Source organism: Oncorhynchus mykiss, chromosome 23 (genome assembly GCF_057628025.1).
Source record: "Oncorhynchus mykiss isolate SJ-2025 chromosome 23, ASM5762802v1, whole genome shotgun sequence".
Taxonomy (NCBI): Eukaryota; Metazoa; Chordata; class Actinopteri; order Salmoniformes; family Salmonidae; genus Oncorhynchus; species Oncorhynchus mykiss.
The window spans coordinates 24,161,262-24,177,271 of record NC_143044.1 but is presented as its reverse complement, the minus strand read 5'-3'; the positions used below and the strand labels follow the sequence as shown (position 1 = coordinate 24,177,271).

The 16,010-nt window shown below is 44.9% G+C and overlaps 2 protein-coding genes across 3 annotated transcripts; both read left to right on the top strand.

Annotated features, from left to right (window-relative positions):
* Window positions 1–406: 406 nt before the first annotated feature.
* ifit8 (interferon-induced protein with tetratricopeptide repeats 8) lies at window positions 407–8,437 on the top strand. Of its 2 annotated transcripts, XM_021580809.3 has the most exons (6): window positions 407–521; window positions 802–914; window positions 1,693–2,157; window positions 2,362–2,665; window positions 3,562–3,789; window positions 7,225–8,437. In XM_021580809.3, exons 2-6 carry the CDS (start codon window positions 910–912, stop codon window positions 7,597–7,599), a joined length of 1,377 nt encoding a protein of 458 aa, XP_021436484.2. In that variant the 5' UTR covers window positions 407–521; window positions 802–909; the 3' UTR covers window positions 7,600–8,437. The 2 variants fall into 2 exon arrangements, with proteins under 2 accessions (XP_021436484.2, XP_090073269.1); XM_090217143.1 differs by lacking the exon at window positions 407–521 and having other exon boundaries at window positions 841–914; window positions 2,098–2,157.
* Window positions 8,438–9,080: 643 nt separating this feature from the next.
* On the top strand, window positions 9,081–14,913 carry LOC110502626 (uncharacterized). The gene is made up of 3 exons (XM_036960266.2): window positions 9,081–10,327; window positions 10,414–10,538; window positions 11,249–14,913. The coding sequence occupies exons 1-3, from the start codon at window positions 9,299–9,301 to the stop codon at window positions 14,583–14,585; spliced, it is 4,491 nt and encodes a 1,496-aa protein (XP_036816161.2). The 5' UTR covers window positions 9,081–9,298; the 3' UTR covers window positions 14,586–14,913.
* The last annotated feature ends 1,097 nt before the right edge of the window (window positions 14,914–16,010 follow it).

Sequence of the window (16,010 nt, the reverse complement as noted above, 5' to 3'; positions counted from 1 at the left end):
AGCCACTCCTCAGTAAAATGCCACTTGGAGTTTGCCAAAAGGCACCTAAAGAATCTCAGACCATGAGAAACAAGTTTCTCTGGTCTGATTAAACCAAGATTGAACTCTTTGGACTGAATGCCAAGCGTCATGTCTAGAGGAAACCTGGCACCATCCCTACGGTGAAGCATGGTAGTGGCAGCATCATGTTGTGGGGATGTTTTTCAGCGGCAGGGACTGGGAGACTAGTCAGGATCGAGGCAAACAGTCATGGAGCAAAGTACAGATAGCTCCTTGATTAAAACCTCCTCTGGGCCTCAGACTAGGGCGAAGGTTCACCTTCCAACAGGACAACGGCCCTAAGAACACAGTCAAGACAATAAAGGAGTGGCTTCATGACAGACGTCTCAATGTCATTGAGTGGCCCAGCCAGACCCCAGACTTGAACCTGATCGAACATCTTTGGAAAGACCAGAAAACAGCCTTGCAGCAACGCTTCCCATCCAACCTGACAGAGCCTGAGAGGATCTGCAGAGAAGAATGTGAGAAATTCCCTACATACAGTTGTGCCAAGCTTGTCGCGTCATAAATGTGCTAACATTTCTAAAAACCTGTTTTTCTTATCATTATAAGGGAGTGTGTGTAGATTGAAGATAGAAAAACACGATTTAATCCATTTTATAATAAGACTAAGGTAACAAAATGTGGAAAAGTTAAGGTGTCTGAATAGTTTCCAAATGCTTTGTAGATTTTATTTCAAGATATGGGTGTGGTTAACATTGGCTGCCATAAACTTTCATTTTACTGTGATCCCTGTAATAGAAACTGAAACTTAACTGAGAGCAATAAAAGACACAGTCACTATCAGAAAACACACTTCATCTGAACAGGGACAGCTGGCATTTGAAAAAACAAGTCCTGATTTGAATTATGAGGTAAGCAATGGGGAGTTTTAAGTAATTATTTTTTTGTTACAATTTCATTTTAGTATTTTTGAATATGATATGAACCCTTGGTAAGCAATCTTTTCATTCTTTAGTGCATTATCATATTATGTGTAACCGATGCGAAATGTTTAGCTAGTTAGCGGTGGTGCGCTCTAATATCGTTTCAATCGGTGACGTCACTTGTTCTGAGACCTTGAAGTAGTGGTTCCCCTTGCTCTGCAAGGGCCGCGGCTTTTGTGGAACGATGGGTAACGATGCTTCGTGGGTGACTGTTGTTGATGTGTGCAGAGGGTCCCTGGTGCTTTCTTCTCATTGTGTAATACATTTATTTGCTATGAACTTTAAAGGCCCAGTGCAGTCAAAATGTACTTTTTCTTGTGTTTTATTTCATATTGTACAACAGCTAATGAAACAAAAACTGTAAAAGTGTGAAAACATTTGATCAGTGTTAATTCCTGATAGTTGCTGGTAGAAAAATACAATCTATACAGGACCTTCCAATTAGAAGGTTCGCAATGGCGGGAGTTACGGCTTTCAATGATAACATCCCACATGCTCTAAATTTGGTGATAGACCAATACGAACAAGAGTTCCAGACCTCTCCCAGACAGTCCTAGCAAAATTATTACTTGAGAATTCTAGTTGCCCATTTGAATGGAAATCTATTAAAGTAAGGTACTTAATTGTTGTCCATAAATTATTTGATATTGATATAAAAACAGCTAAATTACTCTTTATATTTTCTCAAAATCAAAATCATTCTCAGTGACAGTGAGAACACCCTTGAAAAAAACCTAAAGAAACTGCAATGTCACTTCACCTGGGAGCTAAACAAGGAACAGGCTGACCTCAACCTCCTGGAGATAAAACTACGTGAAACGCTGGAAGTAGTTCAGGAGGGCTTTGAAGGCAATCTGAAAAGACACAGTTTAAACCTTCTGGCTTATATTAAGCACCTAAAAGGTGAAGATAAGAGAGCACTGGAATGCTTAGAGAAGGCAGAGAGGGAAAACGCTCATGGCGAGAGGCTGTGTGTAGTGACGTATGGAAACCTGGCCTGGGTCTGCCATCACATTGGAGATGACATAAGAGCAGACGGGTATATTCAGAAGCTGGAGGAGATACACAAGGCCTCTGCCACAGCCTCAACCTCTGTCCTGCTTGTGCCCAGAGAGGTCCACAGTGAAAAGGCCTGGTCCCTCCTCAAGTTCTCAAAGCACCACTACACAAGGTATCTAGATTAATCATTTATTATGTATATTGTAATAAAAGGCTGACTGTTGACTGTTGGCTTTATGTACTGTTTAGTCTGATTTCACTTTTGGAAATCAATAACACCTCTCCTTTCAGTCCTTTTCCTCATTTACCCTCCCCTCCTCCCCTCTTCTCTCCCCTCACTCATCCTGTTTCTTTTCTTCCCTTCTCCTCTCCTTAGAGCCAAGGAGTGCTTTCAGGAGGCTCTGCAGATGGAGCCTGAAGATAAGGAGTGGAACTCGGGTTTTGCCTTCTCTCTGTTCCGCCAGGAGGGCTTGGTGACTAGGGAGGACCAGAGGCTCTCCTATGAGGATTCCCTTGCTGTTAAACAGCTGAATTATGTCCTGGAGCTCAACCCAGACAGTGCCATGACCAGGGTCTACCTGGGCCTGAAGTGCTACAAGAACCGGAGGAACGCAGAGGCCTGGGGCTACATGAGAAAGGCTCTGAGTCTGGCACCGTACGACCTCAGTGTGGTACTACAGGTGGGGAGAGAAGTTTAGGCTAAAAAGCATTCTAATGCTCTAAGATTAGGTCACATAATTCTGTGATGTGTTGGACCTATAGGTATTTTGGATTTAAAATGAACAGTTTCTGTCTGTATATGACTATCCAGCGTTGTGTGTATTAGTAGGGCATGCACAAAGTGTTATGCCTCCTGTTTCACTCCATTTAAAATGGGTTTCTCCTATTTTGTGCTTTCTGAACACCATCGAGCGCATCCTGACTGGTTGCATCACTGCCTGGTGTAGCAACTGCTCGGGCCTCCGACCGCAAGGCAAAACAGAGGGCATTGCGTACGGCTCAGTACATCACTGGGACCAAGCTTCCTGCCATCCAGGACCTATGTACCAGGCAGTGTCACAGGAAGGCCCAAAAAATTGTCAAACTCCAGCCACCCTAGTCATAGAATGTTCTCTCTGCTACCGCACTGCAAGCAGTACCGGAGGGCCAAGTCTAGGTCCAAGAGGCTTCTTAACAGCCTCTATCCCCAAGCCATAAGACTCCTGAACATCTAATCAAATGGCTACCCAGACTACTTGTATTGCCCCCACCCCCTTCTTTTATGCCGCTGCTACTCTCTGTTATTATCTATGCATAGTCACTTTAATTACTACCTACATGTACATATTACCTCAATTACCTCGACTAACCGGTGCCCCCGCACATTGCCTCTGTACCTGTATGCCCTTTGTAAAGTCTCGTTATCGTTATTTTACTGCTGCTCTTTAATTACTTGTTCCTTTAATTTCTTATTCTTATTCATATTTTTTCAACTGCATTGTTGGTTAGGAGCTTGTAAGTAAGCATTTCACTGTAAGGTCTACCTACACCTGTTGCATTCAATGCATGTGACTAATAACATTTGATTTGATTTGAGGTGGGGAGGTTCATGAAAAAGGAGCAGAGTTATGATGAAGCCCTGGCAGTGCTGCTTAGGATGCTGCAGAGGGCGCCAAACTCTTCCCGCCTGCACCACGAGATAGCCAACAACTACCGCTGGAGGGCTAAGCAGAGCGGAGACCCCCACGACCAAACACTGCTCAAACGTTGTGTGTTCCATCTGGAGGAGGGGGCACGACTCAACCCCACACACATCTACCCTCAGGTTAGAGATACATGCATGCACACACACACAGTGATAAACACACCCAGGACAGGGAAGCTACATCAAATCAAATTGTAGTAGTCACATGCTCCGAATACAACAGGTATTACAATGAAATGCTTACTCACGAGCCCCTAACCAACAATGCAGTTTAAAAAATATGCATAAGGAACATTTTAAAAAGTAACAAGTAATTAAAGAGCATTAGTAAAATAACAATAGCGAGACTATATACAGGGGGGTACCGGTACAGAGTCAACGTGCAGAGACATCGGTTATTTGAGGTAATGTGTACATGTAGGTAAAGTTACTAAAGTGACTATACATAGATGATAACAACAGAGAGTAGCAGCGGTGTAAAAGGGGGGAGGGGTAATGCAAATAGTCTGGGTAGCCATTTGATTAGGTGTTCAGGAGTCTTATGGCTTGGGGGTGGAAGCTGTTTAGAAGCCTCTTGGACCTAGACTTGGCACTCCGGTACCGCTTGCTGTGCGGTAGCAGAGAGAACAGTCTATGACTAGGGTGACTGGAGTCTTTGACAATTTTTAGGGCCTTCCTCTGACACGGCCTGGTATAGAGGTCCTGGATGGCAGGAAACTTAGCCCCAGTGATGTACTGGGCCCTTTGCACTGCCCCCTGTAGTGCCTTGAAGTCGGAGGTTGAGCAGTTGCCATACCAGGCAGTGATGCAACCATGCTCTCAATGGTGCAGCTGTTAAACCTTTTGAGTATCTGAGGACCCATGCCAAATCTTTTCAGTCTCGTGAGGGGAATAGGTTTTGTAGTGCCCTCTTCACGACTGTCTTGGTGTGTTTGGACCATGTTAGTTTGTTGGTGATGTGGACACCAAGGAACTTGAAGCTCATAACCTGCTGCACTGCATCCCCGTCGATGAGAATGGGGGCGTGCTCAGTCATATTTTTCCTGTAGTCCACAATCATCTCCTTTCTCTTGATCATGTTGAGGTTGTTGTCCTGGCACCACACGGCCAGGTCTCTGACCTCTTCCCTATAGACTGTCTTGTTGTTGTCGGTGATCAGGCCTATCACTGTTGTGTCATCGGCAAACTTAATGATGGTGTTGGAGTCATGCTTGGTTGTGCAGTCATGAATAAATATGGAGTACAGGAGAGGACTGAGCACGCACCCCTGAGGGTCCCCTGTGTTAAGGATCAGCGTGGCGGATATGTTGTTACCTACCCTTACCACCTGGGGGCGGCCCGTCAGGAAGTCCATGATCCAGTTGCAGAGGGAGGTGTTTAGTCCCTGGGTCCTTAGCTTATTGATGAGCATTGAGGGTACTATGGTGTTGAATGCTGAGCTGTAGTCAATGAATAGCATTCTCACGTTGGTGTTCATTTTGTCCAGGTGGTAAACGGCAGTGTGGAGTGCAATAGAGATTGCATCATCTGTGGATCTGTTGGGGCGGTATGCAAATTAGAGTGGGTCTAGGGTTTCTAAGATAATGGTGTTGATGTGAGCCATGACCAGCATTTCAAAGCACTTCATGGCTACAGACATGAGTGCTACGGGTCGGTAGTCATTTAGGCAGGTTACCCTAGTGTTCTTGGGCACAGGCACTCTGGTGGCCTGCTTAAAACATGTTAGTTTACAAACTCGGACAGGGAGATATTAAACATGTCAGTGTAGACACTTGCCAGTTGGTCAGTGCATGCTCGCAGTACACGTCCTGGTAATCCGTTTGGCCCTGCAGCCTTGCGAATGTTGACCTGTTTAAAGGTCTTACTCACATCGGCTGCGAAAAGCGTGATCACGCAGTCTTCCGGAACAGCTGGTGCTCTCATACGTGTTCCAGTGTTATTTGCCTCTAAGCGAGCATATAAGTAGTTTAGCTCTTCTGGCAGGCATGTGTCACTGGGCAGCTCTCGGCTGTGCTAATGTTTTGTAGTCTGTAATGGTTTGCAAGCCCTGCCACATCCGACGAACGTCAGAGCCAGTCTAGTAAAATTCGATCTTAGTCCTGTATTGACGCTTTGCCTGTTTTAGGGTTCGTCGGAGGGTATAGCGGGATTTCTTATAAGCTTCCGGGTTAGAGTCCCGCTCCTTGAAAGTGGCAGCTCTAGCCTTTAGCTCATTGCAGATGTTGCCTGTAATCCATGGCTTCTGGTTGGGGTGTGTACATACGGTCACTGTGGGGACAACGTCATCGAGGCACTTATTGATGAAGCCAGTGACTGATGTGGTGTACTCCTCAATGCCGTCAGAGGAATCCCAGAACATATTCCAGTCTGTGCTAGCAAAACAGTCCTGTAGCTTAGCATCTGCTTCAGCTGACCACTTTTTTATTGATCTGGACACTTGTGCTTCCTCCCACTTAAGCAGGAATCCGGAGGATAGAATTATGGTCCGATTTGCCAAATGGAGGGCGAGGGAGAGGTTTGTATGCATCTCTGTGTGTGGAGTAAAGGTGGTCCAGAAGTTTTTTCCCTCTGGTTGCACATTTAACATACTGCCAGAAATTTGGTAAAACCGATTTTTAAGTTTCCCTGCATTAAAGTCCCCGGCTACTTGGAGCGCCGACTATGGGTGAACGTTTTCATGTTTGCTTATGGTGGAATATAGCTCTTTCAATGCTGTCTTGGTGCCAGCCTACGACTGCGGTGGTATATAAACAGCTACGGAAAAAATACAGATGAAAACTCTCTAGGTAGATAGTGTGGTCTACAGCTTATCATGAGATACTCTACCTCAGGCGAGCAATAGCTCGAAACCTCCTTAGATATCGTGCACCAGCTGTTATTTACAAAAATACATAGTCCACCGCCCCTTGTCTTACCAGACACTTCTGTTCTATTCTGTCGGTGCAGCGTATAACCAGCCAGCTGTATGTTGATAGTGCCGTCATTCAGCCATGTCTCCGTGAAGCATAAGATATTACAGTTTTGAATGTCCCGTTAGTAGTTTAATCTTCCGTGTAGGTCATCTATTTTATCGTCCAAAGATTGCACGTTTGCTAGCAGAATGGAAGGAAGTGGGGGTTTATTCGATCGCCTACGAATTCTCAGAAGGCAGCCAGCCCCTCCGGACCCTTTTTCTCCACCTCCTCTTCACGCATATCAAGGGGATCTGGGCCTGTTCCCGAAAAAGCAGTATATTGTTTGCGTCCGGCTCGTCAGACTCGTTAAAGGAAAAAAAGGATTTTGCCAGTCCGTGGTGAGTAATCGCAGTCTTGATGCCCAGAAGTTATTTTTGGTCATAAGAGACAGTATCGGCAACATTATGTACAAAATAAGTTTAAAAAAAATATGTTATAAACAAACAAAAAAAACACAATCGGTTGGGGACATACACTATTATCACTGATTTACCACATCCATTCTCCTCTCGACTCTGACCCAGGTGATATTCAAATACTTTCTTTATCACTGAGTTATGGTAATAATATCCAAACAAGACAATCTCCTCCTCTCCCCCAGGTGGAGCTGGCTGTGAGGTACTCACAGCTGAAGGACACCAGTAAGGCCATGGAGAAGTTCCAAGAGCTGTGGTCCCGGTCAGATCTGAAGCCCTCCGACCGCCAGGCCTGGCACCGCATGTATGGTGACGTCCAGCTCTACCACCTGGGCTCTGAGAGGACCGCTGTCAACCACTACAAGGAGGGCATGAGGCTCTATAACATATCAACTGAATGGAGTCAGTGTAGAAGAAGGCTGCTCAAAGTGCTGAGGTTTAACAAGGAGAGGAGAGGAGATGACCCCTATGATATCAGAGAGTTTGTTGACTCATTCAAGAGAGGGGTTTTTAATGTGGAGGACGCTGGGGTGTCGACACTGACACTGGGCCACCCCTAGTCCACTTCATAATGAGTAGCCTTCCACTGTGGCTTTACCATCAACAGCTCTTTACATGTTTGATCATTCATAATAACAATTTGCTGATAATGCATTTAATATACACTGAGTACACCAAACATTAGGAACACCTTCCTAATATTGAATCCCCCCCCCCCCCCCCTTTGGCCTCAGAACAACCTCAATTCGGCCAGGCATGGGCTCTACAAGGTGTCGATCCTGTCCCATGTTGACTCCAATGCCTTTGGGTGGTGCACCATTCTTGATTCACACGGGAAACTCTTGAGCGTGGAAAAATCCAGCAGCGTTGCAGTTCTTAACACAAACCGGTGTGCCTGGCACCGACTACAATTCCCTGTTCAAAGGCAATTCAATATTTTGTCTTGCCCATTCATCCTCTGAATGGCATACATATACAATCCATGTCTCAATTGTCTCAAGGCTTAAAAATCCTTATTTAACCTGTCCCCTCCCCTTCATCTACACTGATTGAAGTGGATTTAACAAGTGACATCAATAAGGGATCATAGCTTTCACCTGGATTCACCTGGTCAGTCCTTGTCATGTGTATATACTGACTGACTTTCACCTGGTCTAAAAAGCACTTTACATGCACTTTTTTGTATAGGGAATTAGGGGTTACTAATAAAATACTACGTTGCCCCTCAAATTGAAATATATAATATATTTAAATATAAACATTTTGCCTAGGACATTGTTTAAAATAAGTGAATCACTGTGCATGCTATTCTAACATACAGCTGAGAAGTGACATGGAGTTAAGTGCTTATTTTTGTAAAGATATACTATTTCACAATAAAAAATATATTTGCTGATACATTGTTTTCTCTTATTGCAGCCAGTGACCGTGAACACATATTTACTATTCTCTCTCTCTATGAGGTTTTCATATCTCATCAATAGTGTAAAAGGCTATCCTTCATCTGATATCATATATTATTCACTCAAATATCTCACTGATTTCTGTGGGGCAACCTACATAAAGTAAAACATTGCTTGTAGTGAGGTGTGAAGAATGGCTGCATCACTGGAACACATCCAAGTCATTTGCCTGATTTCTGGCTTTTCAGCCAGCCTGTCTGTGCCAAGACTTGTGCATTTGTCCTCATATAGATATTTATAAAAAGGTGCAAGGTTAAAAGTGCTGCTTGACTGAGAAATGGGAGTGGTTATGTCTAGGCCTAGGGTGATTCTTGCATGACTATTTTACACTTTCATTACAGTAGTCTCGTGTAGGCCTATACAGTAATATTACAAGCAAAGCAAATTCAGCCAAACCAGAATGTACAACCACTTTCCATAATATTAAGAAAATCATCAAAACAAGGAAAGCTTTAGCCCCTTGAATAAAACAATAGTCTGAACACTTAAAATGTATTAAAGATGTATTAGACTTGAGATTTTGAGGTGTCATTGTAGACTACAGACGTTTTTAAGGGAAATGCTCTCCAATGGGCTACGTCACTGCTGTCTGCGACAAAACAATGAGGGAGAGAGAGAGATAGACCGCGATAGAGAGAGGACGCGCGCGTTGGCAGGCAGTCAAGCCTACAGCTGATTCAATACATTTTCAGCACTATGGACAGTTCCATTTTGCAGCGCGAGCGGACAGAGGGGATATAAAAGATAGGAGCAGCGCTACTTAGCATACCAACACCGCTGAGACAACTGAGGCAACATGAGCCACCAAATTGAGTATCGGTCGGGTTCTCCACATAGAAGAGCTCAAGATGACTATTCCCGCTATCAACACAAACTGACCGGATCCCCCTCGGCGTCCAGGACCGTTATAGGTTTTGGGTCGGCTACCGCATTTATGAACAGAGGATATGCGACGACGCCGAAGAGCGAATTCGGATCGGTTACAAGATCGGATATCTTTTTAGATTCATCAAACACGTTTACCGGGGTGTTGACGAAAATTAATGAGAAAGAACTGCTCCATGGGCTGAACGGCCGTTTCACCGGGTTCATTGAGAAGGTGCGTCATTTGGAGCACCAAAATGAATTGCTCGAGAGGGAAATCGAGGAAATCAAACAGAAGGCACAGTCCCCCGCATCTCTGGCACAGGAGCACGAGTCGGAGCTTATGGATCTGAGGAAACTAGTGCATGACATCACCCTTCAGAAGCGTCAGATCGTGATAGAACATCAGAACCTGGAGGAAGACTTCCTCACCTTGAGAGACAAATACGACCAGGAGGCTCGTGAACGCTCGGATGCAGAGAAAGGCATCCTGGTGCTGAAAAAGGACGCCAACGACGCATACCTGGCAAAACTTCAGCTGGACAAGAAAGCGCAATCTCTGGTGGACGAGATTCACTTCCTGAAGAAAAACCATGAGGACGAGGTGTTGGAGATGGTAGCCCAGATCCACGAGTCTCAGGTGACGGTCGAGGGGCATGCCTTTGCAAAACTCGATATCACTGCGGCTCTCCGGGACATCCGTGCACAGTTGGAAGGTCACGCCGCCTCCAACATCCTTGAGGTCGGGGAGAGTTTCCGTGTCCAGTTCACAAAGTTGACAAAAGCGGCAGAGAGCAACAGAGAGGCGCTGAAGGCAACACAGCAGGAGATCCAGGAGAATAGGAGGCGCTTCCAAGGGAAGAACATTGAACTGGACTGCGCGAAAGGAACAAGAGAGGTCCTGGAAAAACAACTACATGAGCTGGAGGAGCGTCACTATTCGGAAATGATTAATTACCAGGTAGGCTATGGTTTATTTTGTACCTCTAATAATTTATTGCAAATAAACATATGCATTTGTATGATGACCCCTGCTTTTCTGTCCAGGACACTGTCAGGCAGCTGGAGAATGAGCTGACTAATGCTAAACTAGATATGTCTGGCCACCTGAGAGAGTACCAGGACCTGCTGAATGTCAAAATGGCTTTGGATGTGGAGATTCTCTCTTACAGGTAAGAGACAAACTCTGTCTCTCTCACTAGATAAGGAAACTTGTGTGGAGCTTGTTTTGGTAATTTTGAATATCAAAGTTTAGCCATACAATATCCTTGACAAAGGAAAATACCATTTGTGTTATTTTTTATTTAACCTTTATTTAATTAGCCAAATCAGTAAAGAACAAATTCTTATTTACAATGACGGCCTACCCCTGCCAAACCCTAACCCGGACGATGCTGGGCAAATTGTGCGCCGCCCTATGGGACTCCCAATCATGGCTTTTTGTGATACAGCCTGGAATCAAACCAAGGTCTGTAGTGACGCCTCTAGCACTGAGATGCAGTGCTTTAGACAGCTGCGCCACTCGGGAGTTTTAGTGTGTTCCTGGATCTATTTCTGGGGATAACCAGGAGGTGCACCTTTTATTCTACCCCAGCACTAACACATTTGAAAATGTGCAAAACTGTCATAGTGTTAGTGAGGGATCACTACAGACACAGTTAATAACGGATAACAAAAAAAAGAAACAGTAGACATTTTTTGAAATAGAGGAAGTTTGATTTCATATTTAACACATCAAATGAACAGACCATGGCTTATATCACAATACACAATGACACTTTAGTCATAATATGGATATTGAGACACATCTACACAAATTGGGACATATGCATATTATTGTCATGATGGTAATCAAGCCTAATAAGTCTCTGTCTCCCTATAGGAAACTCCTGGAGGGTGAGGAGTTCCATCTGTCCACCATCTCTGACACCCACATCTCCATGCCCTACATCTACCGCCAGTCCCCTGTCTACACCCTGTCTTCCCTGGCCCGGCAGGGAGGGCCCACACGCAGGTCTGAGCCCCAGTACAAGTTTGTAGAGGAGATCATCACTGAGACCACCAGAGAGGTGGAGTCCGAGTTTGAGGAGACAGGCTCTGAGGAGACAGGAGAGGGAGAGAAGGAGGGAGAGGAGAGTGACAAAGCTGAGAGGAGGGGTAAGGAAGAGGAGGATGAGGAGAAAGTGGAAGATTTAGGTAAAGTGGATCTTAAAGTGGAGGCCCCAGAGAAAGAGGGGGAACAGGAGGAAGAGTCTAAGGGCCAGCAGATAGAAACATCAGCAGAGGTTGAGGTAAATGGAGATGGAGTTAACCCTAGCAAGGGAGAAAATGGAGAGGAAGGAGATGACAAAGGAGAGGAGGACATTGACACAGGTGACAATACACAAAGTGAAGTCAAATCAGCTAAGGCCACCAGTGAGGAAGAGAAGGAAAAACTGGACACAACAGAGGAGATAGACGGTGAGATTAAAGATGTGGGGGAGCCATTAGAAAACGATAACACCCCAAAACATGACAAGTCCCTGCCAGAGGTTCCCATGAAGGGTGACATCTCCATAGAACCCAAAACGTCAGAGTCAGAGGATATTCAAACAGAAAGTTCAATAAAGGGTGAACCACAGGTCCCCACAGAGGACATTTCCAAAGAGCCCAAAAAGGTGTCAGAGGAGAGCAAAAAAGAAAGCCCATCAAAAGAGAAAAAAGAGGTAGATCTGAAAGAGCAGAGCACCCTAGCACTGGAGCAGAAGCCTGATCAGAAGGTGCACAGAGAATCAGACCAACTTCAAGAGGCAGAGAGTGCTGTGGCAACACAAGAAGAGGATCTCCCTGAGCCCACAGAGAAGGACATGAAATCCCATGATATCACTGCTGAGCTGAAAAACAGCTCCGCCAAGGAGACATGGGGACAGGTGAAGTCACCAGATTATTCTGGTGTAAAAACTACACAGGATGACAAAACGGTAGGAGGTAAAATTTCAGCCAGACTTCCCAGCACAACAACTGAGTGTGAGGAAGAGCCTGTGCCACAGACACCTGAAAAGGAGGTGGGTCTGACAGAGCCAAAAATGAGCAGCAATGATGATAGTGTAAAATCTGTTGAGCAGAATGAATCTAATGGCAGTGAAAATTTCACAAATGATATCACAACAGCTGAGGAAAAAGTGAAAGAATCTGATACATCCTCTAAACTAGACACAACTATCTCCCCTAAAGAGGAAACAACCCCACAACCAGAGCCAACCGTCACACCCAAAGAAGAAACATCCCCAAAAATGGACCCAATGGTCACCCCCAAGAACGAGACATCACCTAAACCAGACCCCACAGTCACCCCTAAAGAAGAAACTTCGCCAAAACCAGAAGTCACCCCTAAAGAAGGAACTTCCCCAAAACCAGCCTCAATCATCACCCCTATAGAAAAAACTTCCCAAAAACCAGAGCCAGCAGTCACCCCTAAAGAAGAAACTTCCCCCAAACCAGAATCAACCATCACCCCAAAATATGAAATATCCCCTAAACCAGACCCAACCGTCACCCCTAAAGAAGAAACAAGCCCAAAACCAGACCCAACCGTTAGCCCTAAAGAAGAAACATGCCCAAAACTAGACCCAACCTTCACCCCTAAAGAAGAAACAAGCCCAAAACCAGACCCAACCGGCACCCCTAAAGAAGAAACTTTGCCAAAACCAGAAGCCACCCCTAAAGAAGGAACTTCTCCAAAACCAGAAGTCACCCCTAAAGAAGGAACTTCTCCAAAACCAACCCCAAACATCACCCCTAAAGAAGGAACTTCACCAAAGTCTGAACCAGAAGTCACCCCTAAAGAAGGAACTTCCCCAAAACCAACCCCAAACATCACCCCTAAAGAAGGAACTTCCCCAAAATCAGCCTCAAACGTCACCACTAAAGAAGAGACCTCCCCTAAACCAGAATCAACCATCACTCCAAAATATGAAATATCCCCTAAACCAGCCCCAACCGTCACCCCCAAAGAAGAAACATCCCCAAAAATGAACCCAATGGTCACCCCCAAGGATGAGACATCACCTAAACCAGACCCCACAGTCACCCCTAAAGAAGAAACATCACAATCAGACCCAACCATTACCCCTAAAGAAGAACCATCCCCTAAACCAGAACCAGCAGTCACCCTTAAAGAAGAAACTTCCCCAAAATCAGAATCAGTACTCACCCCTAAAGAAACTTTCCCCAAACCAGCTCCAACTATCACCCCCAAAGAGACCTTCCCTAAACCAGAAACAACCACCACCCCTAAAAAAGAAACTTCCCAAAAACCAGAACCAGCAGTCACCCCTAAAGAAGAAACTTCCCCCAAACCAGAATCAACCATCACTCCAAAATATGAAATATCCCCTAAACCAGAATCAACCATCACCCCTAAAGAAGAAACATCCCCAAAACCAACCCCAAACATCACCCCTAAAGAAGAAACTTCACCAAAGTCTGAACCAGAAGTCACCCCTAAAGAAGGAACTTCCCCAAAATCAGCCTCAAACGTCACCACTAAAGAAGAGACCTCCCCTAAACCAGAATCAACCATCACCCCAAAATATGAAATATCCCCTAAACCAGCCCCAACCGTCACCCCCAAAGAAGAAACATTCCCTAAACCGGCCCCAACCATCAAACCTACCAAGATCACCCCTAAAGATGAAATATCCCCTATATCAAACTTAATCATTACCCCAGAATCAACGACCACCCCTACAGAGAGTGAAACGATCAGCAGTGGAGGCAAAGCTGAGACTGCCACACCACCAGAGAAACAGGTGCCTTCCGTTGCAAAGAGCAAGGACTCACACAGAGAGGCGCCAGAGAGCAGCACAACTCAGGAGAAACCAGAGGAAAGTACGGCTAAAGAGCCTGAGAAGGTTACGGATCCCAACGATGAAACCCCAAAGACAGAGAACGTGAAGACCAAGGCCTCTGAGGAAAAACCTGAACATGTGGAGATATCTATTACAAAGACATCACCAGTGAAAGAACAGGCTGTATCAACCATGGGTTTGAAAGAGAAAACTGTTGACGGGAAGACAACAGAAGGGGCACAATCTAAGATAGATGAGAAAGGCTTTACAAGAGGTGATGAAGACAGCAAAGATGACAAAACTGCGAAGAAGCCATCAACAGGGCAAGCTGCTCAGCCAATTGCAGAAAAGCAAGCTAAACCTAAAACCTGGGACTTAACCTCTTTTTAGAAAGACCAGATTTAGAGGTCAGTAGACATTTTCTGTAAACCTGCATGATTAGTGCAAGCCTTCAAAGCAATATGAGAACTGCTCCACCTTGAAAGATTAACTGACGCTTAATATGTACAGTATCATAATTCATAGCTGTCAATTATGAGACCATTAATGAGCTCCTGTGAGATATGTACTGCAATATGGAATGTAACTAATCAATAGCTGTATTTTGCTGTTCCTATTTTCTTCTGCCCATGCGATGATGGGATGATAATGTTCATGGTTGATAATGTGATTTGATAATGCCTGAATAAGCCAAGAAATAAATGCTATTGGAAGAGCACTTCTGTTTCCAGCTATTCTAACTTGCTGTGCTGTATTCCACCTGATAAGATGCACCACATAACAGCCAACTTAAGAGTAAAAAAAAAAAGGCTTTTGCCTTTACATCAGTGTCCCCATGATGAAACAGAGGTACTTTAGGGTCACCCAGTTGCTCATAAAAGTGCCTTATAGTCAGGTCTTTATATAGACCAAAGTATCTGGATAAGGTGACCCTCAATTCATCAGCTTTGAAAGTGTGCTGCTGACACACCACATTGTTGAACTGACCTTGTTCCCTGACCCTCACAATATTTTACCCATGAGAGGTTGTCTATAGGCCAGCTTCCAGGGCAACTATACTGAACAAAAATAAATGCAACATGTAAAGTTTTCATGAGCTGAAATAAAATATCCCATACATTTTACATAAGCACAAAATGCTTATTTCTCTCAAATGTTGTGCATACATTTGTTTACATACCTGTTAGTGAGCATTTCTACTTTGCCAAGATAATCTATCCACAACCCCAGACTACGTGTAACCATGCCAGCCCAGGACCTCCACATCCAGTTTCTTCACCTGCGGGATTGTCTGAGACCAGCCACCCAGACAGCTGACGAAACTGTGGTTTTGCACAACCGAAGTCAGAAACCGTCTCAGGGAAGCTCAGCTGCATGCTCATCATCCTCACCAGGGTCTTGAACTGACTTCAGTGGGTAAATGCTCACCTTCGATGGCCACTGGCACGCTGCAGAAGTGTGCTCTTCAATGATGAATCCTGGTTTCAACTGTACGTGCAGATGGCAGACAGCGTGCATGGCAAAATACGTCCCAGTTCTTCCGTGGCCTGCACACTCAGACATGTCACCCATTGAGCATGTTTGGAACTCTCTGGATCGACAGTGTGTTCTAGTTCCCGCCAATATCCAGCAACTTCGCACAACCATGGAAGTGTGGGATAACATTCCACAGGCCACAAACAACAGCCTGATCAACTATGTGAAGATGTGTTGCGCTGCATGAGGCAAATGGTGGTCACACCAGATACTGCATTTCTGATCAATGTCCCTTCTGTGGCCAACAGATGCATATCTGTATTCCTAGTCATGTGAAAT